The sequence below is a fragment of the Mirounga leonina genome, unplaced genomic scaffold (assembly GCF_011800145.1).
Source record: "Mirounga leonina isolate KUSES-001 unplaced genomic scaffold, KU_Mleo_1.0 Mir_153, whole genome shotgun sequence".
NCBI lineage: Eukaryota > Metazoa > Chordata > Mammalia > Carnivora > Phocidae > Mirounga > Mirounga leonina.
This window is the reverse complement of record NW_023270387.1, coordinates 10,762,742-10,790,375: the sequence shown is the minus strand read 5'-3', so window position 1 is coordinate 10,790,375 and position 27,634 is coordinate 10,762,742. Positions and strand designations below refer to the sequence as shown.

Sequence of the window (27,634 nt, the reverse complement as noted above, 5' to 3'; positions counted from 1 at the left end):
AGCTTTAAAAAAACAATGCAGTGAGGGGCTTTTACATATATAAATGTAAACTGTGGAACAGCACAGCCTCTAACAAGTCTGACCAGGATGTAGGAAGGAAAGTAGAAATATATCACAAACTAAAACTGGACTCTAACTGGAGGACGAGTTTAACAAAAATTGTAAGAAATACCATGTACTTCTATCAATTAATTTGTAAAGATAAAAGAAAATGGCTGATTTTTTTTAGAAAGGTATAAATTATTCAAATTGATTTCTGAGAAAGTAGGAAACGAATAGTTTCCCCCATGGCTAATAAAGGAAGATGGGGGGAAAATCATTTATTTCTAAGACTGTTTTATGAGTTCAACAAGTCTTAAATTAACAGATAATTCCTGTATTATTCAATTTTCTTGCCAGGGCATAGAAAAAGATAAGCTTACCAATTCATTCTATAAAACTAGCAGAACTATAATTCCCAAACCAAACTAAGATAATAAACAATTTTTTAAAGAAAACCTCATGAATACATATCTAAATCTTAACATTTTTGAAAAACAGAATTCTAGAGTGTAATTGGCACAATATATTGTAATACAGAGTTTTTATAACAGGATAGAATGATGGTTCAGGATTAGGAAACCGATAAAAAAAAAATACTACTATGCTGAAGCCTCCCTTTTTTATTCAATTATTTGACAAATGTTCATTTACTCATCAAAAATTTACCAAGTATTATTGGAGTGCCAGGCACTGGATAATGAGAATTCAGTGATAAGATATGGTCTCTGCCTTCATGGAGCTACCTAGAGAGATACAGATAAAAAGAAAATTATTAACACAGTATAAGGCTATGACAAAAAAAATACAGGGTACTATTATTGTATTACATAAATTGGCACATCAGGGTGCTGTTGGAATAATCCTGTTGAGGATGATTGCCCCTTCTCAGATGATGGCAGTTGGTGTGAGGAATATGGACCTACACGATATGATTAGAGAGCAGTATCAAAAATGTTGGTTGATTGGGTAGAGAAAGGCTGAGTCAGATTCTTTGGGGGTCTTAGTATCTTAGTGTTATGCACAAAAGGGTCAAATAAGTTTGGAAAATACTAGGTTAAGCATAAAGATTTCTTTACTGCAGTACCTGTCAGAAGCTTTGTGGTTTTCGTCACTAACAGAAAGCCACCCAATGTTAGATAGTACCCAACTTTACCACATTTGATTACAGAACACTTACTGTGCAGAACACCTTGTGAGAATGGTGGTTCATGAACACATGGGGAGAAACTGCTCCCACAGAAACACCTCTTCCTTTCTACTGCAGCTCCCAAAACTACGTGAATCATCTTACTAACTATATTCACTTTGTTGAGGCTGTCTTGTTTGATCCCTTTACACAGGATGTTTATTAGTTTGATTACCCTCAACTGGGAGAGATTGAAGTGAAAAAGTTTCTCTGAAACCTCAGAAGGGGTGTGTCCCAAGTCATTAAAAAAATAGATTATTCCAAACCAGGATTACCTATGAATCAATATGAAAAGAACTGACCCAAAGATAAACTGCAATAAAGCAGAATACATCTCTGTAAATCTCTATAAAACCTACCAAATATTCATACAGGTAAGATACTTGAGAACAAGCTCATTGGAAACAAATCCTTCTACTATTAAACTGCTAAAGCAAACAGAAACTTTTGATCCTAATGCTCTCCATGTTGAGTAAATAATTCCATTTACCTAAAAACTGCATGCATTTTATTTACAAATAGGAAAGACCTGAGAGTATGTGAACTCTCAAGGAGGCTAACCTGAACTAGTTAGCTAATGCTCAGAACTATAATCCATGTCACCGAAAATTTGATTCTAAAATATTAAGTTCTATATGTACAAAAGGAGTATTTCAGGATGTTCTAAGAACAGACATTCTTAACACTAGGTAACCACTGAACTGAAGCATACTGCTAATGTCGTATACAATGTCTCTAAAGTAAGTGATGTCCAAAAAATAAGGCACAGTCCTTTTTATGTTTTCAATATATTAAAAAGCAACAGAGTACAAATGTTGTGATTAATACTAAAAAGGATCAAAAATTTTCAAGGAATGGTATTTTTATAAACAAGTTCTACAACAAAGAAGAAACAGCATCTTGATACACAAAAGTTCTGCTAAACAAGATCTTAAAATTTTTAAATCAGAAAATGTTTAAGACTAAATTCTTTCAAATGTTCAAACAAAAAAGCGACCTGTACAGTCTCCATAATAAAACGTATCCTTATACACATGTCCTGGGCACTTTGAAAATGTTAGAATTTTTAAAATTTGAGTGTCAGAGGCAGCACTTAAAGGCTTCAGGAACCTTTTTTTTTTCCCCCTCACAAAAGCATACTTTCAGTAAAACATTTTACCATTTTTATCTGACTATGCATTTACATTTGTGTTCTTCCTGAAAAGGGGGTTTTATATTAACACTGTATTTTTAATGTAAAAAAATACATTTAAAAAATTTAACTTCCTGAGTGACTTCAGTTATACATCAAACATGACTTAATGAGCAAATTCTAAAATTTTAGAATGAGATAGCATGTATAAATTTACAATTTTATGTTCAATTAGAGTAAAATTCAAAAGACCATGTCACAGAACTTACACTAAAAATTCTCTAAGTCAAATATGATTTATCCCCAAACTTTACCAATAAGCTTTCTACATAAAATGTTAGTAAAGTGAATCACTGAAATTACATTTTCTCATTTAACAAAATATTGATAGTCAATTCAGACTATCAGAACTTGAATGTTTTCTATTATACACACCAAAATCTGATTCACTAACAAGAAACTTCCTGCAATACAAAAAGATAACAGATAATTAAAAGATTTGCTTTATAATACAACCAACACATATAATACATCCTCCTTCCTCATTTGTCTAAAATGATTAGGAATTGTGGCACTTTCTTTTGCATAAAACCCTTTCCTCTGCATAAAACCCTGAGGTGAAAGGTTATTAATGTAGTAAAACTGGAGCCACAACCCTTATTTCTGTATTAGACCGTAGCTATAGGTTTTAAAAATTTTAAAAAGAAACGTGGCAACTTGTAAAGCTGCTCTGTAAGTTTAACAAAACATTTCCAGGCCAATTTAGCCAAAAGGACCTAGAATGACCCTATAACAACTTCATCCTTTTAACACTTGTTAGTGTCGAGATGAACGCCATTTTCCGTCTCGGCTGCTGTCTCTTCTGTTATCATAGTCGTGGCTCCAGCCATCGGGATTCCTATCCTCACTGAAGCAGTCATCCCTGCTTCCTCTGTAACGATGATCAGACCCATGGTCAGCGTATCGCTGTTCACGGCCATAATGTCGATCCGGGATGTAGGGATGAGAATTCTGTCTGACTTTACGTTGTGAGGACGGCGGATCTTGGCGCCACTGGGAGCCTGAAGATTGGTTAAAACTATGACTATGCGATGGGGAAAATCCTGATGGATCCAGATGTGGAGAACCAAATTTCCCACCGTAGGACATCTGTCTCAGAACACTATTCATCTAAGAGAAGACAAAAAGAAGGAAATGTTAACTGCAAGTACTTCTAGGTATCAAAGCCAATACGTATTTAGTCACAGTGAACCAAACAGATAATGATGGAAAAGCTAAATCACTCTTGCCCATATAGATCTTAGGTTAAACAGAACTCAAAGAAAAAAAAAAAAATACAATGGCTTTGTTCATTCCATGTATACCTGTAAGCTATTTGTACATAACTACTATTCCTTGCCCTCAGGAACACAACTTAGAAGGGAAGAGGTCATACAAATGATTATAATGTAAATCATTGTCTAATGAACACATAAAGAGCCAAGAGCTCAGGATCATTAGGAAAGGCTTCACGAAGGTGGCATTTTTATCTAAGTATTAAAAGTACGGATGGAATATTTTAAGGGGGAAGTATACCAAGGAAAGGAAATTGCATAAAGATAATAGGGAAACAATGAGTTTGTAGAATAGCAAAAATTCTGACTGATAACAGATCTCATAAGCAATGAATAATGGAGTTAGGCTAGAAAGGTTTATTGGCATCAGATGATGGAAGTGCCTTGTAGGTAGACTAGAGAATTCAGACTTTATCTCGCAAACAAGAGAAAATCAAATTACCAGGAAGATAAGCGAAACAGGATTATAACATTCATTTTGAAACATTGTGAGATGTGAGATGGGCTAGTGAAGAGAAAACAGAGACAAGTACGAACTGACTAGCCCAGTGGTCCCCAATTCTGCCTGTGGGTAAGCGTTAGCCAGTGATGATTTTTTTAAATAGCCTATACCACAATGAGAAAAAAATGTGGTATTTACATAAAAGTTGACATCCCTTTATATTGGTCCCTCAAGTTTACTTTATTTCACTTATATTTTTATTTTGCAGACCTGCAAAAGGGTGAGGGTCACAAGCCAACACTGTGATTTGGGCAAAGAAAAAAAGAAGAAATCAATTCAAGAAAAGGAAAAAAATAAAGGACTTGGAGACAAAACTAAAAAAAATGAAAGACTGGAGACAAAGATGGAACAGTAAAACACACCAAAGATTTTAAGCCTATCCTCACAGTCTCATTATTACAGAAAAAATGGAAATCAAGAGGAAACCGGTCAAAGACTCCAATATATTCAAGTACTGTTATTAAGCATTAAGGAGAACGTACGGTAAGAAGCCCCTCAGCATAGGCTGCGAGAATATCAGAGAATAAACTTCCAGTCCTTAAAACACACACATACACCCCCCACCCCCAACAATGGCTGAAGAAAAATACAAATGTGAAATGCAGTTCTATTTATCTTCAATCTGTTAAATATGTTTCTCAGCCCAGTGAAAATCAAAATGGGTGATCAGCCTACAAGAGATCATGCTAGTGTAACTAAAACTTAGAATATTATTTAAGAATCATTTGAACATTTTAAAACATTTATTTTAGAGAGAGTGAGTGAGTGAGCGCGTGCGAGCGCACATGCATGCCCAAGTAGGGGCAGGGGCAGAAAGAGAAAGAGAGAGAGAGAATATCAAGTAGACTCCCCACTGAGCGCAGAGCCGGAAACAGGGCTCGATCTCACAACCCTGAGATGACCTCAGTCAAAATTAAGAGTCAGATGCTTAACCAACTAAGCCACCCAGGCACCCCTGTTGGAATATTCTAAGTTTTTTGGGGTTCTTCTTGAAGATGTCTGAGTTTTGGTCAACATTTTTGCACAACCTCTAGAGACATTACTTAACTTCAATTATAAGCGACCTTTAGACCCAACAAATATGTCTCAAGAAGTGTATTTTAGTTTATTTGTAGAGGACAGTAAATGAGTGATAAATTTTATTTTACAGCTGTGAAAGAGATGCAAGTTGTAGCATAATGTTGTTAATTGGCTGATAAATTTAGACTCGGTGTTCAAAGAATTAAGGTTTCAGCAAGCATTCAATATATCAAATGTGATTATTTTTGAGATTTTTTTGAGAAGCTGAGTTTAAAACCCTCCAAGTACATAAATCACTGGTAAAAGCAATTACAACTTCTGCTTTTGTCTTTGTAAGACAAAAGACTTCTTGTGACAAATTTTGAAAATTTCATAAACTGAATTGTATTTGCAAGTGTACATCGTATTCTGCTGCACTGCATAATTATCGTATGTGATACTTTATTCAATAACCTAATCATGATTTTCTGGGTTTTCTATCTTAATTATGTTGTGTTGCTCTTTTTCATTAAATTTTCTGTGTAACACTCCATGGTTTCAAATTTTAGCAGGCTGCAACTTAATCTCAGTCCTGCCTTTGCTAATTTTATGACCTTTCTAAACCTTAATTTTCCTATATATTATAACAGGGAATATATCTCAGTTACCCTGAAGAATAAATAATATATGTAATACTTTTAGGTGATATTGCCTGACACATATTAATTAATCAATACATTGTAACTATTTTTATTTTTGTAGGGACTTCATTTATGTGTGTGTGCGTGCGTGTGTGTGTGTCTGTGTAAGCTACTTAAAGGCCTAGTCTCGACATTTGGGTAACCCCAGTTCTAGCACTAGTAGATGCTAATCAAGGTCTAATTTGTTTTAAATTCAAGAATTTGATAATTTACTCATCATGAAACTGACTTTTTAGGTAATACCTTAGAAATTATTCTATTTGTAGAAGACTGCATGGTATTTTTCATGGCTACTAAGAGACTAGCTTGTCTGTACCTATAAGTAAATAGTACAACAAAGATATGTGCTAGTTTTTTTAATAAAAGGAATTATTACTTTATTTAAAAAGAAAAAAAGAAAGGAAAAGAAAAGAAAAAAAAGAAGGGGCACGTGGGTGGCTCAATCGGTTAAGCATCTGCCTTCGGCTCAGGTCATGATCCCCAGGTCCTGGGATCAAGCCCCAGTCAGGCTCCCAGCTCAGCAGGGGGTCTGCTTCTCCTTCTCCCTCTGCCCCTCCCCACCCTGCCCCTCCCCTGCTGTGCTCTGGTTGTCTCTCTCTCTCAAATGAATAAATAAAATCTTTAAAAAAAAATAAGAGAAGAGAAATATCAACCTACCACTGCTTGTCTCTGAAAATTTTCTGGAGAAGAGAAAGATCTCTGAATTATCTGTACTGATGGAGTCATGTTATCCACAGGCCTTTCATACCTGTGGAAAATAAGAAAACCAACATATAATCATCAGTTTAACATATATTTACTACATACCAATCATGAGCAAGACACAGTGTCAAAGGTAGGAATGAACAAGAAAGACAAGGTATCTATCTGCTCTCTCATGGATAAGGGTAAGGATTCAGACAGTAAAACAACTTCACCTTGTTACAAGTGATAAATAATTGATTAAAAAGCAAGTAATGGGAGAGAGATAGGGGTTCTATTTTAGCTCTGCTGGTCAGGGATGGTCAGGTCCCAAAAAAACCTGTCAATCCCAGGACTAGTGCAGAGGCCTAGGTTGAAAACTAAGATGAAAAGGATTTGGTTGATTAGATATGATAGATGAGGGAAAAAGAAAAATAAAGGATAAAATCTAGATTTTTGGCTTGAGCAATTACGTGGACATTTACTGTGACAGGGAGAGGAACAGGTCTGGGGGAGCAAGGAATTAAAGAGTTCTGTAACATAAATAGGATATTAATTTTAAAGAATTATACCTTATTCCTCAATTCTTAAAAAAGTAGCTTGCTCTACAGAAAAAGTCACTTTAGCAAGCGCTTTAATTTTATTTTAAAATACTTAGCATCAAATCACTAACTGATTTGTCTCATACTTTAGATCTTTTCATTTTGGGTTTTCTTAAATCAGGTTAGACATGTGTATGTTAAAGGGGTAAAAAGTATAAATTTCCTTTTAAGAAAACAAAAACGATTGGCACTCTAGCCTTAAATTAAAAACAACTTATTTACTTGTGTATTTTTTTCCAAAGAAATTCTCCGGGAGGTAAACTTTCTTCCTCCACCTGAGATACCTTTGAAGCTTCTACAAAAGTGGTTTGAGATGCTTCAAGTTCCAAATGTGCTGAGTATTTAAACACAATTTCAGTTGGCAAGAAGGTTGCTAAGAGGTACCATTTTTACACTATTCTTTCTTGGAAATTTTACTTTCCAGTTATCTTTTCATACTGAAGCGACTTCGCTCCACATCCTGGCACCACCCTAATCCAAACCAACAACCTCACCCTAGTAACTTCCTTGCTATCTTGCTACTAATAGCAATACTTAGCTACCAATAGCCTCCTAACTGGTCTATTTTCAGTCTTGTCCCCCCCAATGAGCCATTCTCCCACAGCAACCAAACAACTTATTAAAATACAAACCTTTTCTTGTTACTATCCTACTGAAAACATTTCAATGTGTCTCTACCATTTTTAGGAGAAAATCCCCAAATCTTTTTTTTTTTTTTTTAAAGATTTTATTTATTTATTTGACAGAGAGAGAGACACAGCGAGAGAGGGAACACAAGCAGCGGGAGTGGGAGAGGGAGAAGCAGGCTTCCCGCGGAGCAGGGAGCCTGATGCGGGGCTCAATCCCAGGACCTGGAATCATGACCTGAGCTGAAGGCAGACGCTTAACGAATGAGCCACCCAGGCACCCCGAAAATTCCCAAATCTTAACTATGGTCTGTAAGAAAGACCCTCTTTCTACTTCACCAACATTATCTACTACTCCATTTTTCCTTCATTATGATCTAGATACATCTGCCTTTTAGTTCCTCATTCATTTATATCATCTCTCCTTGTTAAACCTTTCTCCAAGCACATTCTATGCTTTCTTTAGAGAACTTATTAAACAGGTAGTTGCAAAATAAAACAGGCAGTCGCAAAATATATATGTATCTTCCTACAGACTTTTAAGCTTCACTATGCAGCCTATGACAGTGGCTGGGGCTCAGTCACAATGCCTGGGTTTCAATCCCAGCCCACTGTTCATGAGCAGTTCAAACTTGAGCAACTTAATGTCAGTCTTCACTTTCCTCACATACAAGGTAGAACTAACAATAATCCCTACCTCCTAAGACTGCTGTGAGGAATAAAACCATAAATGCAAAGGACTTGGTGAAGAACCTGACACATGACAGATATTTGTTGACTCTTTCTTGAATGAAGCCCATTATGACTGATGAATAGCTCTACTGATAAACCAGGGGAAAAAATGTCCCTGGTAAAATATCATGCTTCCCAAAGCAAATAAAATTATTTAGTATAAACATGGTACCTTTTCTAACCCTTAGTAGCTGGAAGAGACTCTGGAGAGCATTCAATTCAGCTTTTCCTTACAAATGGAAGGACGGGACCAGAGAAATGAGACTACTTCAAGATTACACAATCGGAGAGGCAGACCTAGAATCCAATTCTATAAACTCTTAGTCCACCAGTCTGTTACTGATAGGTATTTTTAAACTGCAAGTAACAACAAATTAATGGTCAAAACTAATGTGAATTTTTAAAAGAAAATAAAATAGAAAATAGAGTATACCGAAAGTAGAGAATAAGTAATGTTCTGGGAAATTTTCAGTTACATATTAAATATGTGGCTGTGGGTATATGTCTTCACAAATGAACGTAATTATATGTACATATATATCTATTTTAGGGGTACTATATATGTCTGTCTGTAGTCCCCTTAAAATAGATACCTAATTATAATCCAAAATATAATATAGCAGAAAAATAAAGAGGTAGGAGCTTAAAGGAGGAAACAAATCCCTCAGTATGTTTTGAGATCACTAACTAAAAAATTTCCAATAAATGATTTTAACAATAGGTCCAAAATATTACCTGCTAGGAGATGTAGAGGTAGGGCTTGAGTTTCCAACATGATGCTGGGGATATGGCAAACTGACATCCTGTGAGGCATGGCTACTTCCTAAAATGAAGTAATTTGAGAAATTATCCTTGATAGAACAAGTTGAAATTTTATCCCTCCTACCCCAAATCATGCCAAAAAGGTAGACTGAAGCTACAAGAGAAAACTTCAAATTTCACTAGACCGCTTTACAGTTCCATCAGAATGAAAATTATGTGTTTATCATCAGATATATCCAAAACAAAGGGTTCCAATAAGTACTACCAATGTACAAATATCCAATCTGGCCATAACACACTAAATTTTAACTGGACACATGGAAAGTTTCATCCTCACAGGATCCAGAATCAAAATTTGTAAATGTAAATCACAAAGCAGCCAGGAAAAGTATTTTTAGAAAACAACCTCACTCCTTTCAGAGCAGGAACCCAAACCCAAGTCTTCCTAACAACAAAGTTTACGCTCTTTTTAGTAACCCAAACTCAATTTTAAAATGACAATTTTCAAAATCCATGTTGTCAACGTTATCTAGTTTCAGGGATATATAAAGCTTACTACCCACAAAGCTTAAGGTATTTTCATCCAACAAGAGGTTCTTTAAAAATTGAATAAAATTAAAAACAAAGAACAAAGCAGCAAAAAACCCGTCTCCCTAAACAGTAACACTGAACAGTTAGTTACCTGATCTAAATTGAATTTTGATGGGCCTCCCAAAAAGTTTGATTCCATTAAGTAGATTCATCGCATAAGGAACAGATACTTCATGTTTGAAATTCACAAATGCGAACTGTTTTGGTTTACCATCCTTATCTTTTGGAATTTTCACTTTTACAACCGGTCCAGCCTACAAACAAAAAAAAGAAAAAGAAAGTCTTCAGAATTTAAATGAGGAAGTTTAAAAACAACAGAAATGTAACCAGGAAAAGTCTAAAAAATGGACACACAGGGATTTCCAACCCAATTAAAGGTTCTATAGATATGACTGAACACTTGATTCATTTATTCGGGGAAGGAAGCCTATAAGGAACTGGAAACAGTCACTCAGTTTACATTTCATGTGACTTTTTAACAAGGCGACCGACATCCGTCACTTTCCCACTCCAGGTACCGTTTATCAAGAGCCAGAGAAAGTGGTTTCCTGGGACTAAAAATTCACTTTTGTACTGATTAACCAAATATTACCAGTTGTTAGAGAATGGAACTGGAAAGAAGAAGAAATTCTGAATTTTTAACACATTTTAATGCAGATTCGAATACAGAAACACTACTGCTCTATGGAGTAGTCGATTTTAAATATTTTAACGCTGCAACTAATTTAAAAAACTTAAATGGAAACAGATAGTGACCAAGCAACTGAAATCTAATTAGCCAGATAAACCGAAGACAAAGTGCCTTAAGGGGAAGGAAGATGAGCAAAGGAATAGGGAAAAGCCCGGCTCCACGAAGAACCCACACATACCGTGCCCCTTAGGATCCTTGAATCTTTGCCTCGGGAAAGCTTCACCGAGGAAGCCTCCACCACCCTGGGGTGAACTGACTAGGGTTCTTCCTTCCCATAAGGCGACACCCAGCGAGCGCCTCACTTTCCCAGTGGACCTGCGGCCCCAAGCGGCCCACCCGTCGGGCACCCGGACCCACAGACCCCCTTTCCCCAAGAAGGCGGGCATGGCCGTCGGACCGGGCCGTATGCGAGCCGCACAGCGAAGGGAAAAGCCTGCCGTCGGCTACTGACCTGGTGGAAAAGCTCGAAGAGGAGCTCCTCGGTCACTTTAGTTTCAAGGTTGCCCACAAAGAGAGTGCGGTCCGCCTCCGCCGCCGCCGCCCCCATCTCAGCGTCGCCCCCTCCCTCAAAAGGCCGAGGGGGCCGCCGCCGTCGCACTCACTGCGCACTCTCGGAAACCCCACGTCCTTGCCCTCCCGGACGTCACGGACGTAAACGTCAATCCCGCTCGCTCCCGGCCGGCGTCGCGCTGCGCGGACGCGCTGCGCATGCTCGCGAGGAGAACGCCGGTGAGAGGCGGCGCGTTGGGCGGCCGCGGCGCTAGTTATGGCCTCACATGTAGGCCGTGGCGGCGTCCGAGACGGCCTGGACTGATCTGCGGAGCCGCAAAGGGCCCACCTTGACCGAGGGGCGTAACAAACACTGCGGGCAGTGTTGGAAGATGGCGCTGAGCAATGTGTCCCTGTCGGCCGGCGATCAGAGGACCGGGGTGGCCTACCGCGCGTCCCGCGGCGACCTCAGCCCGTCGGCCTTAGCGCTGGCGATGGTCTCCGGAGACAGCTTCCTCGTTGCCAGGCCCGCGGCTATTCTTCCAGGGCCCACTCCTCGGCAGGCCCTGCGGCCGAGCGCTCGTAGCGAGAGCCGTCGGACGAGTGGGGGCGGCCGGAGCCCGACCCGCCTTATAACGGGAAGGGACCCTGATGGACGGAACCGGAGCCGCCAGACCAGATTCTCGCCGTATCCGACCCCCGGGGTTAAACTGGATCTCCTGAGGAGCCTGCTGCAACAGCGGCTGATGGCCATCGGAAGTGTCATCGCAGCCCGCCTCTCGGCTTAGTGCCTCCCCCTGCCCCTCGACTCGCTTGTAAACGCGGCCTCTCTAAAACCCTTGGTGCCTGGGCGGTCTTATTTTCATTTTAATGTAGAAACGCGTCGGAGTCCTGTTAATACGGCTTAGCACAGAGGAAACGTCTCCTTACTGCTGGATTCCGATGGTTTTAGGCGGCCAGAGTGATTCAATCAGGAGGGAGGGAGAAGAGGTCTTCTTAGTCGCAGAGCTGAACCACCCTTCCCGGAGGTCGGCGATCATTTTTTCACCCCTTGTGCGCTCCATCCCGACAGTGGACCCAAATTTCTCTGCTTTCCGCGAACCGTATCTCCCACCCTGGCAGATTCTCCGACTTGTAATTGGAAACGGCCTAGCTCTCTACCCCAGACTGTTGCCATTACGTTTACTTCTGTTGGTGACAAGGAAATGCCTCTTTTTACTACCCTGGCCTATTCTTGCATAGGGCCTGAGGCTTATCCAGTCCTCCTGTCTTTATCCCTTTTCCGTCTCCCTCCACTTCTTCTTCAGGCATATCTACAAACTCCAATCTCAGTCGTACTAAAAACAAAAGTAAACCTGAACTTTGCTGCTTTTTCACATTATTAAGCCAGTTTCATTTCTTTTTTTTTTTTGCCAAAGGCTCCAAATGAGTTTTTACAAGTCTGTTTGTCATTGTATTATTAGCATTCAATCCCAGTTTCCTTAATCTGAGTCTGTTGTCCCGAAATACAACGGTGGGTAATTGAGGCTTAGGGTCTCCTGTTAGGAAGCGGTTCATCGATTCACTGTAGCATCTTCCCCAAACGTTCTTGTTTATCTGTATTCATTAGCCATTCAACGATATTTGAAGATCTTCCCAGTGGTGAGCACTGCAGATTGGCTACAGTCGAGGAATGTGTTCCAGATAGGGAGGCTCATAAATCAATAGGTAATCACCACACGGGACTGTTCATTACGTGCAGTAATAACAATAGCATTGGTTGCAGTGGCTTTCCGTAATACTCTACTATCCTGGTTCTCCTGCCTGGCTGGTCACTCCTTATTTTCTGATATTTTTATTCTCTTAGCCGCATATTTCCTAAGGTTTAAAGGGTGGTATGGGGAGAAAATTAGTGGGGTTTTTTAAGTGCCAACTCTCCGTAAGCAGGTGGACTAGCTTTTTCCCAGTGGACTCTTGTGTATAATTATGATCAGGTAAAGCAAAATTACCACATACCACACAGTATTGAATTGTTAGAACCACATCTGAAGAAGAATGTTGGTAAATCCAAGAGCTTCCCTAAGAGAGTGATTAATATGGTGAGAGATCTGGAAGCCAGGTCATAGAAAGAACGGTTGGAAGGATAATAACAGCTATGTTTTATTGAGTGGTATGTGTAAGGCAATGTTGTAGAGGCTTTTATTCATCATTTATTCAGGTATGTATTGAGAACTTACTCTGTGCCTGATACGACCTGTATTAGGCATTTAGAATAAAGTGGTGAACAAGTTCAATAACGTCTCTGCTTTGGTGGAGCTTTATATTTGTCATTTAATTCTCACAATGGCCCATAAGAGAGATATCATACTTCATTTTATTGCCCAGAAACCAAGGCACAAAGAGATGAAGTAAACTTTCCAAGGTCATACGGCTAGTCAATGATAGAGCCTTGCAGCTCTCATCCACTTTCCTCATTTGAACCATGCCATACAAAAAGTCATTTGAGTAACTATTTTCTCAGTTCTCTCAAAGATAGCATATATCTAATACTCTTCTAACCTAAAAGATTAATTGATAATATACGATGGGTGCCTTAGACTGGGCATTACAAAAACCTGTAGTTGAGAAAGGAATCCCAAATCTATATGTTAACGAGTTTTAGACTGGGAAGAATAATAAAATTAAGACTAAAGGTAAGAAGTGTTTTCAAAAAACTTAGAGATGCCTAATAGTGAAAAATAACACTTCACGAGGTAAGTTCAGCCAAAAACTTCAGAGAGAGGCTGAATACTACCAAGTATGAAATAGGATTATGTCTTCTTGGATCTTCCCCCATTTAACCTATTAATTCTGTACTTTAAAAAATAAACTTGTTAAAATTGGAAGTGGACAACAGGATGAGAAGAGGAAAATGAGGTATAATACACAGGATGACCATATTTACTGTACAAACCAGGACACGAGAGTGGGAGAGGGTGCTGCAGGTTCTGGCATAAAAGTGCACATGAGAAAAGGAAGACCCAAGGGGAGTGATTTCATTTCTGTTTGTTTAGGCATGAGATCATCAGGAGTAGGGCTTTGACTGAATAATAGTGTATATGTGCCAGAGGAAAAAAAAGAAAAAAATTGTGTGGTTTATTGTGCTTTGACAGGAGGAGACCCTTGTTCACATAAATGTTCCATCATTTTAAATCTGAGCCAATGAGGGCGCCTGGGTGGCTCAGTTGGTTAAGTGACTGCCTTTGGCTCAGGTCATGATCCTGGAGTCCCGGGATCGAGTCCCGCGTTGGGTTCCCTGCTCAGCGGGGAGTCTGCTCCTCCCTCTGACCCTTTTCCCTCTCGTGCTCTCTCTCATTCTCTCTTTCTCAAATAAATAAAATCTTTAAAAAAAAAAATCTGAGCCAATGAATATCTAAATTCTCCTTAGCATCTGTGCTAGTGTCCAAGTTACAATGAGTCACAAAGACCATATCATGGAAGCAAGAACCAATGTAAACCTCTGTCGATGAAATTACCTTGAAGCAGGGACAAAGTTTTCCCAAGAGCAGTCCATGTCATTAAAAATGTTAGCGTACAAAGTAAATATTTAACATCAGTAGTGAAGTATAGCATGTTGGCATTCTAAAATAGATGCGGTTTCTAAGAGTAATACAAAAAACTGTCCAAAAAAATCAATACTTAATGTTAGTTTAGGGGCGCCTGGGTGGCTCAGTTGGTTGAGCGACTGCCTTCGGCTCAGGTCATGATCCTGGAGTCCCTGGATCGAGTCCCGCATGGGGCTCCCTGCTCGGCAGGGAGTCTGCTTCTCCCTCTGACCCTCCTCCCTCTCATGCTCTATCTCATTCTCTCTCTCAAATAAATAAATAAAATCTTTAAAAAAAAAAAATGTTAGTTTAAAAAAAATTGTAAATTCCTGTTTGTTTTTTATTGTCTCGTATTTATCATATCATAGTAACTGACTAGCTTGTGTTGAAGTGGAGTCCTATTAGAATATTTACTTTATTCATCAGCGCTAAAGCTCTTAAAAAGAATGCCCACTAGGGATATAGAAGAAAGAGGCCAGGAGACTTTCCCTCAGTATCTGGATTTCGTGATAAGCCTTACCTCTAAAGCGGGGTACCTTGGAAAGAAAGGAAAGGAGGGAGGAAAGTCCTACAGGAAGGATGAGTAAGTTAACTTTTGATGGTCAGAGGCTTGGCTGCCTTGTGAGCAAAATTGGTTGTCTTTCATTCCTTCAGTGAATCCAGATCCTGCTAAGGTACAGCTTAGAAATATAAGATACTTCTTTGTAGAAAGATGAGATCAATACATTTGACAAGTGGTACATGTTTTATCACCTTGTAAGGGAGTCATGATGTATAATAATATGTTAAATGTTCTGATAATTCCTTTAGAAAAAGAAAGCTGTTTAACTTCATTTTCACTAGGGTTTCACAAATTTATTTGTCCATAAGTTTAAAATTTTTGCATACTACCTCTCTTCCCGATGAGCCTCAGTTCTACAGAAACGTAATTCTGTATGCTGCCTTACTTAAGAAGTTTCATTGGCTCCCCACGTCAGGTATTGGAAATGGACTTTTATATAATGTAGCAGAATTTGCTAAGTTTCCAGAATGTTATTAGTCAGGCAAATTGATTGGTTCCCTCACTCGTGGTTTGATAAGATTCAATCCCATCTTTATTCCAAATGATGACTGGTGCCCATCATTGTCTTTGGTGAGTCGGTGGGAGGAGGGAGGCAAGCATGCAGCTGCAGATTCCCCAGCCACTGAGGATCAAGACTGGCAATGTCACTAAGGGAAGGCATTAGGAACATCCCCTGATGAAACTTACTTCTTAAGCATGCTAATAATGTAATCTTTTTTTTAAATGTAATGGTTTACTTGGCTGTTAGCTTCACTGGAATATCTGAAGACAGCCCTTCTTCAAAATACACTTCTAAATCAGAAGAAAATACTGCTTTCAGCTTCCCAAACACCTGAGAGTAACTGAAGCAATGCAACTCTTAAAAATTGCAGACTCCACAAACCGACTTTTAAGACTTTACAGAATCTGACCAGACTACATTGCCAGCCTTCTTTTTGATAATGTGCCCACGTGGTTGCTGTTCTTTCCTGCCGCTGTGCCTATGCCTATTCTAGTCCCCTTAACTAAATCGTTTGTACTTCTCGTTTTCTGCCAGTTAAACTTCTATCCATCCAGATTGGTCCAGTTTCTTTACATTACAAAGGACACACCCATTTTAACAAGGTTAAGCAAAAAATGGACCGGACTGACGCTGAGAACTGGAAACATGAAGAGAATATGGGATGTTCTGTCTATTAAGCAACTATTTATCCTCTAAGAGCACCTTGGTTTTTTTTTTCTGTGGAGCCCCCTCCCTCATCCTCCATTCATGTATTTGGGGAGAAGCTTAACACCTGCCTCCAGGGATAGAGTTATAATCCATGTCTTACCTCCTCTACTACCTTGAAGCTCCCTGAGAGCAGACGACATGTCTAAATTTATTTTTAGGGGTGCCTGGGTGGCTCAGTTGTTAAGCGTCTGCCTTTGGCTCAGGTCATGATCCTGGAGTCCCGGGCTCGGGCTCCCTGCTCAACGGGGAGTCTGCTTCTCCTTCTCCCTCTGCTCCTCCCCTGGCTCATGCTGTCTCTCTCTCTCTCTCTCTCTCTCTCTCTCTCTCTCGTTCACCCTCTCAAATAAAATCTCTTAAAAAAATAAATTTATTTTTATGTTTACTTGTACCTATTACCCAAAGAGTAGATATTTAATGAATGCCTGTTACATGAACGAATGAACTTCACGTAGGCTATCTCTTCTTGGAATCAAAATCCAAAAGTGGAGCATTCCAGGAAGACAAGGGCAGAAATTGTAGGCCCTTTAGTCAAAAATTATCCAGTTATCTGGGCAGATAAGAGTAATATGGTAAGACAAAATAAGTTTTGTTTAAAGGTTTTACTTCAATTTAGAAGCAATCTGCCTCTGGGAATATAACCTGAAGATTAATCCTAATACAAGATGTGGACAAATATTTATGCACATAAATATTTAATGCACTTTAAAATGCCCCATTTATAATTTTTAAAACGTGGAAAAGCTTCTATGTCCAAAATAGATGATGAGAAAAGAAAAAGGAAAGAGTGCTTAGTGTATACCAGGTTGCCACCAACTACTTTCCCAAGGATTATTTTATTTAATCCTTACAATCGTTGTATGACAGGAGGTGGCAAAATTTTTCTGTCAAGACCCAGGTAGTAAATATCTTAGACTTTGCAGACCAAGGGGCAAAACTGAGGCTATTATGTAACGAGTATTAGTATAATTAGTATAATACCATTTATCTTGTTTTAAAGCAGGTAAGACAAATCTATGTTCCTCTTAGAGATACACTAGGGGTACATGTGTAATAAAAGTCATTTTTGAAAATAAAGGAGAGAATGCAAAATACCAAATTCAGGACAGTGATTACTCAGGAAGTGGTATGAACACAAGGTTATCAAAGCAAGGTAAACAGAAGGGATTTTAAATGTGGGGCAATATTTTACTTAAGTTGGATGGTAAGTACATGGGTGCTGAGGCATTTATGTAACGAGAGAAAACAAATTTCCACAAAATTTGTATTGATGAATTTCAAAATCTAATAGTTGATACATTTTTTGGTGATGCTTATACTATTAAGGCAAAGGTAGAACTCTTTTTGGCGGGGGTGGGGGGACATTTCATTCTACTCAAGTTCAAAGTTCGTGTTCCCTATCATCAAAGTCAATAGCAAATGCTCATTTGTTAATGCTGATTTTTAGTAAGATTTTATATATTTTATCTTTGAAAATGTCTTTGAAATATTCTTTTCATAGGTACTGCCAAATCCTGATATTGGTACATGAGTATATGGTTTTAATTGAGCATATTCATTGCTTGGAAGGCATTTATGCAATTCTGTTAAATTTTTCTCTTTTTTTTTTATTTTTTTATTTTTTATTTTATTTATTTATTTATTTTTTAATTTGAGAGAGAGAATGAGAGAGAGAGAACATGAGATGGGGGAAGGGTCAGAGGGAGAAGCAGACTCCCCGCTGAGAAGGGAGCCGGATGTGGGAGTCAATCCCGGGACTCCAGGATCATGACCTGAGCCGAAAGCAGTCCCTTAACCAACTGAGCCACCCAGGCGCCCTAAATTTTTCTCTTGATATTTGCCTTTTAGTATGTCATTATGTTGCAGATTAATTGCTTCCAATTGAAGGTGGAAGCTCCGCAATTGCACAGTTGAATGGATTTTGAGATATGGAAATTTTTTTTGCACTCACATCCAGGTCCAAGAGATACTGTTGGAGCTGTAGTTTGAACTCAGAAAATATGTCTACTACAAATTTGTCGGGGTATGGAGATCCTGCTTCTTAACTTTTTAACAGCACAGGAAGTACATAAAACAGCTTGAGATTGCTTGTGATTCAAACAATGCTAGTTGTGGAGATTACCACAGTATAAATTTGGTGTGTAAGTGCTGTTTTGCCTTACAGCTTTAGACTTAATTCATTGAGAAACATTATCAAGCCTGCAGCAAAAGCTAATTTCCAAAGCCATTCATAGTTCAGCAACAGTGGTTGAGGATAGTTCTTCCAACCACTTAACAACTGAGCCACCCAGGCACCCCTCTTCCAACCACTTAAAAATGTACATGGGGCACCTGGGTAGCTCAGTTGGTTAAGCGTCCAACTCTTGATCTCAGGGTCCTGAGATTGAGCCTTGCATCCAGCTTCATGCTCAGCTGGGAGTCTGCTTGAGATTCTCTCTCTCCTTCTCCCTCTACCTCTCCCCACCTCCTTCACTCTCTCTCTCTCTCAAATAAATAAATAAATCATTTCTAAAAATGTACAAACTGTTCTTAGCTGGAGGGCTATGTAAAAATTGGCAAAGGGCTAGATTTGATCTGTGTGCCTTAGTTTGCAGAGAATTTTATTATCTGCCCAAGGGCACAAAACTATTTAGTGGTGGAATGGGGATTCAAATATGATCAGGCAGCCTGACTCAGAGCCCATTCACTTGGTAACTATGCTCTACTACTTATCATGCTAGGGTAGCCCACCGGCAGCCCGTGGCCAAATCCAGCATGGGGTTTTCTTTGGCTAACAGTTGAGGGGTTTTTTTTTCTGAAAAAGATGCATTGTACAATATTTAATACGTACAAAACAGAAGAAGTAAAATGCAACCAATACCCATGTACTTACCAACCAACTTAAGTAAAATATTGCCCCACATTTAAAATCCTTTCTGTTTACCTTGCTTTGATAACCTTGTGTTCATACCACTTCCTGAGTAATCACTGTCCTGAATTTGGTATTTTGCATTCTCTCCTTTATTTTCAAAAACGACTTTTATTACACATGTACCCCTAGTGTATCTCTAAGTGGAACATAGATTTGTCTTACCTGCTTTAAAACAAGATAAATGGTATTATACTAAACATGTTCTGTGGCTTGTTTTCTCCACTTGATTTTGCTGGCACGTTTAAAAATAAAACTGGGGCCCCTGGGTGGCTGTCGGTTCAGCGTCTGACTCTTGATTTCAGCTCAGGTCATGATCTCCGGGTCCTGGGATGGAGCCCTACATTGTCGGGCTCCATGTTCAGCATGGAGTCTGCTTGTCCCTACCCCTCTGCTCCTCCCCCCTGCTCTCACTCTCTCTCTCTCCCTCCCTCTCTCTCTCAAAATAAAATCTTAAAAAAATTTTTTAAATAACAATAAAATTAGATTTGGATGCCTTTTGGTGGGATCTACATTTTCAGTTACCATCAGCCCCTATGTCTTAGGCCATCCATTTCATGTGTTTTAATTACCCACCAGGCCTCTGAAGCCATTTGAGTTTGTGATACCTGATTCAAGAATACATCTCATGTAGCCATTAGAATAGAAAGTTTTAATAACAGGGGAATTTATTTGTCTTATATTGTGTTATAATGACATTTATGTTCTATCTGGCAAAAATGATATAAAATTGTATATATTATATGCTCTAACCTATATGAACAAAATATGCATAGAAAAGACTATGAGCAATTTTGCCAAAATGTTATTTTTGGGTGGTGACATTTTGTGTGATTTGTAATATGTGCTTATTATGTTTTCCTGAATTTACAAAATAATTGTTCATTTTCATAAAAAAAATTTTAATTTAAATCATCTGTAAAATAGTTTAATAATGCCATTATTTTTTCTCTTTATTCTTTAATCATATTAACTTCAATTAGGTTATGTTGATTTTTTTAAAGATTGTATTTATTTCTTTATTTGAGAGAGAGAGAGAGCACGCGCGCACGTGCATGCATGAGCTTGAGCAGAGGGAGGAGCAGAGGGGGAAGAATCTCAAGCAAACTCCATATCAAGCACGGAGCCCGATGTGAAGTTTGATCTCATGACCCTGAGATCATGACTTGAGCGCAAACCAACAGTCCAATGCTTAACTGACTGAGCCACCCAGGTGCCCCAGTTATGTTGATATTTTTAACTACTTAGCATAAGTCAATCAATTCTTGCATTGTCCTTTTAGTAGATCATTTCACAATAATCATGGATGATATATAAGGGTGATAGTCAGGCACAAGGTATAGTCTAGATTAAAGAACAAATATATTAGCTCTGCTGAATCATTTGTCTTAAACCCTATCAAAGGAAGATTGCATTAATAGAAGGGATAACTTACGTAGTATTTCTAAAAACGCAGTCCAATAGGCAAGAATTTTCTCCTGTTGAAGGAAGAGTGTGCCCCAATGTGAGAACAACAACATGTAATCTGTAGAGATGGATATGCAGCCAGATAAAACTGATAAAGGAGATCCATCAGCTTTCCTTGCTCTGGCTCCAAGCTGACCCAGCAAACACCTATCTAGCTTGTCATAAGGGAAAGAGTACACCATCAGCTCACCTGAGCATTCCAAGCCCCATGATTATTGGCATCCGGTTTTATGTGTCAGCTTCTTGTGAGTTTGTTAGCATGAAAGAGTCCCAGAGAATCTGATTACATTGGGAGGCCCTTACAAAAAGCTCCTTGGCATATGAAGCCTGAAGATTAGATCCTGGAACACAGTGTCCATATCAACGTACTGCTATTCTAGAAAGTCTTATCTAGACAGTCCTCTGGTTTACCATCTCTTAGGTCACATTCCCTTCACATCCCCTGAGGTTCACAGGTGCAATGATAATACATTAATTCCATTTCAGTTTTTTCAACTTATTGACAAACCTCTATGGCCAAAGTGAAGAGTTGGCAATCACAGTTGCCAATTTAAGTATTTTCCAATAGACTCCCAACTTTCTCTCCATTAACTGGTAAATGAACACAATACACAGGTTTTTTGTGGGGTTTTTTGCCTGGATTATCTGGTTATATTGGACAGTACTTTACATAGAAATTCTTTTCATAGTCTATTTCATTTTAGGCAAAGCAAAAGATATTGCCACCCCACAGAGAATTTCAAGATTGTTGTGGAGGCATTCTGTAGAACTTGCCAAATTAGGACATACTGGCAATTTTGAAAATAATCCAATATGTTGATGTGGAAAGACTGTGCATATAAATTCTTTAATTATCTCTCCTTTTGGCTAAATTTTAGTTCTGTGATGTGAGAGTGGGTCTGCATTTTGCACTGTTGCCATAATATTGGATGGCAGTTCCACTTGGCTCCTTTCTCGGCCTGAGTTCAGAGCAATATGGCAGTTCTGTGATGTGGACACAGTTTCTATGCTAAAGCCATCCATTTTAATAAAGTGAAGGTCTAGCCCATTGAGCCTAGTTGAATACAGCTATTGCACTGATCTCTTCTGATGCTACAGCCGTTGAGTTTATTTCCTTAATCACATTTTCCATACGGGTAAAAGCATGAAGCTGCTTGGTATCTTCCAGAGTGCATGCATTCTAATTTCAGAATTTAATCAAATGGAACTGGCTTCCTGACAGAGTAAACAGAGCAAAATACTGTATCCAGACCAGCTGCCAAGCTAGCAGCCTGAATTTATTTTTCCTTGCTTTGCTAAATGCATCTTGAATTTCTGAAAACATAGTCCAGGTTCAGGAAATTTAGCATTTTTGAACCAAGACCAGTCAGCTCTAATATTCTTCCATAAATACATCCATTAAATTTCAAAAGTCAGGTAGCTGAGTTAATCTTTTCTCACATGTCTGTGGCCAGAGAAGAAAACATATCCCTCCTTTCTGCTGAATGCAAGGACTGTGTACATAGCCCTTCCATCTGGGCTAATCTAATAATAGGGAATGCCTGTAAATATCTATACATGTTTTTTTTCTGATTACTACCTCTGTACTTCTTATTTGATTCTTGTAACATAACTCATATCTGAAATCTTCCCAGGTATTTTCAGTGCCACTTTTTATATATCATTCCATATATAAATATCAAAGCTTTATTTATACTACAGACTCAATATAGCAACCAGGACACAGAGAAATAAAAGAGTCAGCTGGGTAGACTACTATTGCTCAAGCCATTTGCCTTGTGAAAGAGGGCTTGAGGAGGCACAGAATTTATTACCAATTCTTTTGTTACTGCTAATGCAAATTTATCCATCTGCAAAACAGACTCTTTTGTAGTAGGTGTGTCTTTTATTGACCACAGATATTTTGTTTTAGTATCCTTTAACACCACACCAGGGATGGCTTTTATCATTTACTCAGGAGATACTTAGAAATGTACGTAGCCTCAAATCAAATGGATACCACTGTCCACAAGAAGTTATTTACACCTTAACTTCCTACAGGCTCTGGAATTCCCTGCCACCCCTACCCCAGTTCAGATCCTCAGTTCCTTTTCCAGGCTAACTCCTGATCATGTGCCCACATTCAACTCAGCTATCACTTCCTCCCAGAAGCCTTTCTTGCTCTCTTCTCTTTGGTTTCACACTCTTTCTTGGTTTCACATCCCATCCATATGCTAAGGACTCCCAAATTTAAATCTCCAGTTCAGCTCTCTTCTGAGCTTCAGACATGTATGTATAATTGTTTGCTCAAAAGCTCCACTTGGATGGCATCTTAAACTAAACATGCCCAAACCAATCTCATCACCCCTCCTTCAAAGAACCCAAACCTAGCACTAATGTTGAATTATTTATCTATTGCTGTGAAACAAATTACCACACAATCTAGCGGCTTTAAACAACAATACATATTATCTCAGAGTTTCTGTGGGTCAGGAATTAGGCAATAGCTTGGCTAGCTGATTCTGGCTCAAAGTCTCTCATGAGTTTGCAGGCAAGATGTTGAGCAGAGCTGCAGTCAATCGAGGGCTTGAATGGGGATGGAAGATCCCACTTCCGGGGTGTTTCACTCATATGGCCTGCCAGTTGGTGCTGTCTGTTGGTAGGAGACCTCAGTTCCTCCCTACGTGGACCTCTTCACAGCGCTCTGGAGAGCTGCTTGAGTGTCCTCATGACATAGTGGCTGGCTCCCTCCAGAGCAGCTGACCCAAAAGGAGGATGCTGTAATGCCTTTCCTGACTCAGCCTCATAAGGCAAACACTGGCACTTTCTCAGTATTCTATTGGCCATACAGGCTAGTCATGATTCATTGTAAAAGGGTATTCCACAAGGGTGTGAGTACCAGGAGACAAAGATCACTGGGGCCATCTTGGTGGCTGGTTACCAGCACTGTCTATCCAGTTGCTCACATCGGAAACCTGAGAGTCATCTTTGACACCTTCTCTCTACCATCTTTAGTCAATACCAAGTCTAGTCTACCTCATCTCTGCTTTGACTTTGTCTTCTGTTATCACTCCAGTCCAAGCCTCATAACTGTACTACAACAGGCTCTAAGCTGTCCTCTCTAGTCCTACCCTTGTGCCTCTCCAACCCATTTTCCACACAGATAGCAGCCATCTTTTAAGAATATAAATCTCAATGGGGCGCCTGGGTGGCTCAGTTGGTTAAGCGACTGCCTTCGGCTCAGGTCGTGATCCTGGAGTCCTGCATCGGGCTCCCTGCTCGGCGGGGAGTCTGCTTCTCCCTCTGACCCTCCTCCCCCTCATGCTGTCTCTCATTCTCTCTCTCTCAAATAAATAAATAAAATCTTTTAAAAAAAAAGAATATAAATCTCATCATATAACTCTCCAACTTAAATACTCTTTAATCATTTCCTGTTGAATGGACCAGGTGTACAAACCTGGTCAAGTTAACAACCATGTTGAGACTTAGTTGCTTCCTCTGTAAAATGGTTATAAAAATAGCTACCCCATGGAGTTATAGTGAGGATCAAATGAGACAAAATCTGTGATCAGAGAAGAGTGCCTGAAAGGGAACCAGCGCTCAGTCTGTTGACAAATACAACGCCTCTGGTTGACGCCTCCTGGCATCCGGAGGAGACGTCTTTCTGGGAGGAGAGGGTTAGCTCAGTGCGTTGGGGAGGTTTGGTGACCTATACCTTCTCTGACAGAAGATTCTCAGTCACCATCTCCTGGGGCGGGTAGAAGAGCAGAAACGAGAACGTAACCGTGGGAACACGTGGAGTTGATGGCCTGGTCTAGCTGTGGCAACAAGGCTTCATGGCAGTGCACAATCTCCAAACCATAGGCTTTATGACTTACAGGGGTCAAGAACCCCTTTGCGAGTCTGCTGCAAGAGACTGACAATCTACCCAGGAAAAAAAACCAAAACAAAACACAGAGTGGTATGCATGCAAAATGTGGCAAGTCATTTCAGGGAGGCTGGGAGTCTCGGGAGAGTTCCTGCTTCAAACACAGAGCCCCTTCCCTAGTGAGCAAATTCAAAGGCTATTTTACAACACACAGATGTCGGACAGGGAATTACCACATGATACATAGGACTATTTCAGGTTTTGCTCTACGGATCATAAAACCTAATTAAAACTTTATTTAAAAAATTTAAGGGGGCGCCTGGATGGCTCAGGCGGTTAGGCGACTGCCTTCGGCTCAGGTCATGATCCTGGAGTCCCAGGATCGAGTCCCGCATCGGGCTCCCTGCTCAGTGGGGAGCCTGCTTCTCCCTCTGACCCTCCCCCTCTCATGCTCTCTCTCTATCTCATTCTCTCTCTCAAATAAATAAATAAAATCTTTTTAAAAAATTTAATAAAACTTTCTCTTTCAAAAGATTGTATATTTTGAAGGTATAATTTAGCTTACAGACTAAGACACATCCTATCTCACTCATGTACTCCTGTTCATACTTTGTCCCTCCTTTCGACATTGATATCTTCTTTAGTCAAAAAATGTAGTGAAGTGGCCCAAATCGGTGCCAAATATTGGCCCGTTGGGAATCACATAGTTTACCTTAAAGACCAGACCCAATGAAAATTCAAGTGCACGCCGATTTAAGAAAGTTCCAATAGAGTTATTTAGAAGTTTAAAAAAAAATTTTAATGTATTTATTTTATTTTCTAAATAAACAAATTAATTAGCACGTTCCATTCTCTTCTCCAGGTTGGCATGTTATAGTTTAGAGTAAGTGCGGGAGTAACTTCATTACCAGCAGTCTGTCCCTCTGACGTTCTCATTGATGAGATCCCACTCGGACTACAGCATCTCACTGCATGGCAGCCAAGAACTGAGGGCGAGTGTGTGATCGCTTCTGTGTATTTTGCAGTGGAAGCAGTCTTGGACCATACCTCAAGAAGCCACCGTGTTATTTGTCAGAATGTTACTACCCCCTCCAAATTCTTTATCTTGAGGATGTTGGAAAATGAGGGAAGTTAATCAGTATGATGCCAGGTACTCACATGCCACGTGCTTAACACGTGCTATATCTTTTCATTATTACCCCAATGTTACCGAAAAACCCAAGTTCGGCTGCCTGTGGCACGAAAAGCCAATACTCAAGAAATGAGTTTGTTTGTTTGTTTGTTTGTTGTATAAAACATTTAATTTGTTGGTCTTTTTGGGGTATTTGATGTATTACAACTGAACCATTAATCTTGTCGATTCATCAACATTAACTGGTTCGTTTTCATGACACTGCTGAGGAATCAGCTGTTTCTGCAAAGGTTCAAGGGAAAGGCCTTTTGAGAAATGGGCAAGTTCCTTTTGTATATCTACAGAAGCTTTATTCATCCTGTTAACTTTTTCATCATTCACAATGTTTATCTTCTTAAGATTAGTGGTAACTGGTTTTGCTTTGTTTTTAGACTTAAAGTTTTTTTGGCTGGCTATATGAAATACATTCCTGGACTTCTGCCCTCTCAGTTTGTTCTTGGCCATTGTCTTCAACACCCTTGTGCAGCAACTCATGCTCCGGGTGACGCCATCTACCTCAAGAGATGAGTTTTGATTGGAAAAGATGGGCTTTACGCAGGAGGCCAGCCACCTGGGGAGAAAGGCAGACTCTTGTCCAAAAACCAACTCCGAGGTTTCTGCCTGGCCCAAAGATATTTTTAAAGGAACATTAGGGCAGTGAATCAGTAAAAGGGGAGCGCAGCGGTCTGTAACACTTCTTGATTGCATGCAGACTCTAGGGTACCAGTTACGGACCTTATCTCAGCGCTTGGAGGTTGTGTATTGGTGTCGAGGGGGAGGTTGCGCCAGAGGGTTTGGTTCTGAGTCTTTCCAGGAAACACTGCATGATCTGTAAATTTACAAAGAAAGCAATCATGGCACTATAATCATGCTTGCTAATAAAGACTACTAAGATGGCCAGACGGGTCAAGGCAGTGGCTTCACCAAGCCCATGAGAAAGGGGTTTTGATCTTCGTTTTACAGAGCAAGAAACTGAGTCGTGCAGGCATCAGTTCATACTGTCACAGGCGGTGAGCAGCTAAGCTGCGCCCTGGACCCAGGTCTATCTCCTGCAGGCTCCGGTCAGATCCTGCCTTTCCAGAATTCCTCCTTCAGCAGCTGTGTGTCTCCTTAGTATGCTCCTTTGAGAAGGCACGTTCCTGTCTTGGTATAGAATAAAGGGCAAGTAGGAGGCAAAAAGAAGTGCTTAGATCTTCCTTTCCTGTCGAAAGAAGTAAATGACATTCCCTTCAAAGAAAGGTCAGGGGATCCCAGGCTGGGAGGAGAAGCTGGGCTTTGGGAGAATCAGTGCCAAAGGCAAGGGGACAACGTAAAGATCAGAAGCCCACCAAGGTGTGTCAGCAAGTTGGGGGAAAGGAAAAGATCTCTGCTTCCAAAACTGGTCGCAAGCATCCAGACTGTGCCTTGTGTGCTGTAAGCTTGTCAGTTTGTGGGGTGCGAGCAAATCGAGGGTAGAGCTTGCGTCCAACTTTTTTGCTGGGAGCAGGGATGTCAGAGAGTCCAGATCAGAAGCCTGCTTGCCTTTTACTGCACCCTGGGGTGTGCACTCTCTCTTCCCTCTTCCGCCTCACATTTCTGGGGCTATGGGGAAAGATTCTGTCATTGGCACCGCTCAATGACAAACAGGATGTCTCAAGGAGGAGACCATAAAATGGGGAAAATGAGACCAGCAGAAAAGCACCTGAAGCAAAAATCTGTTTCAGGGGAAGTTTAAATTGCAGTAAATAAGAGGGGATGGTAGAAACTGGACCCAATTAATGTTTTTGGCTTGGGTCCTCCTCGGCTCTGGGACCAGGTGTGGCAAGTGGAAATAGCAAGCCTGGGCTTTACAGTGGGGCA

At 39.9% G+C, this 27,634-nt stretch overlaps 3 protein-coding genes across 3 annotated transcripts; 1 reads left to right on the top strand and 2 right to left on the bottom strand.

Annotated features, from left to right (window-relative positions):
* Positions 1-2,000: 2,000 nt before the first annotated feature.
* Positions 2,001-11,243, bottom strand: RBM7 (RNA binding motif protein 7). The gene is made up of 5 exons (XM_035008985.1): positions 11,033-11,243; positions 9,982-10,144; positions 9,273-9,360; positions 6,554-6,644; positions 2,001-3,530 (listed from the first exon to the last, which is right to left on the bottom strand). The coding sequence occupies exons 1-5, from the start codon at positions 11,126-11,128 to the stop codon at positions 3,177-3,179; spliced, it is 792 nt and encodes a 263-aa protein (XP_034864876.1). The 5' UTR covers positions 11,129-11,243; the 3' UTR covers positions 2,001-3,176.
* A 53-nt stretch (positions 11,244-11,296) lies between these two features.
* Positions 11,297-12,451, top strand: CUNH11orf71 (chromosome unknown C11orf71 homolog). The gene has a single exon (XM_035008986.1). The coding sequence runs from the start codon at positions 11,463-11,465 to the stop codon at positions 11,856-11,858; it is 396 nt and encodes a 131-aa protein (XP_034864877.1). The 5' UTR covers positions 11,297-11,462; the 3' UTR covers positions 11,859-12,451.
* A 13,506-nt stretch (positions 12,452-25,957) lies between these two features.
* On the bottom strand, positions 25,958-26,263 carry LOC118013067 (ribosomal biogenesis factor-like). The gene has a single exon (XM_035008723.1). It carries the CDS (start codon positions 26,258-26,260, stop codon positions 25,958-25,960), a length of 303 nt encoding a protein of 100 aa, XP_034864614.1. The 5' UTR covers positions 26,261-26,263.
* Positions 26,264-27,634: the final 1,371 nt, after the last annotated feature.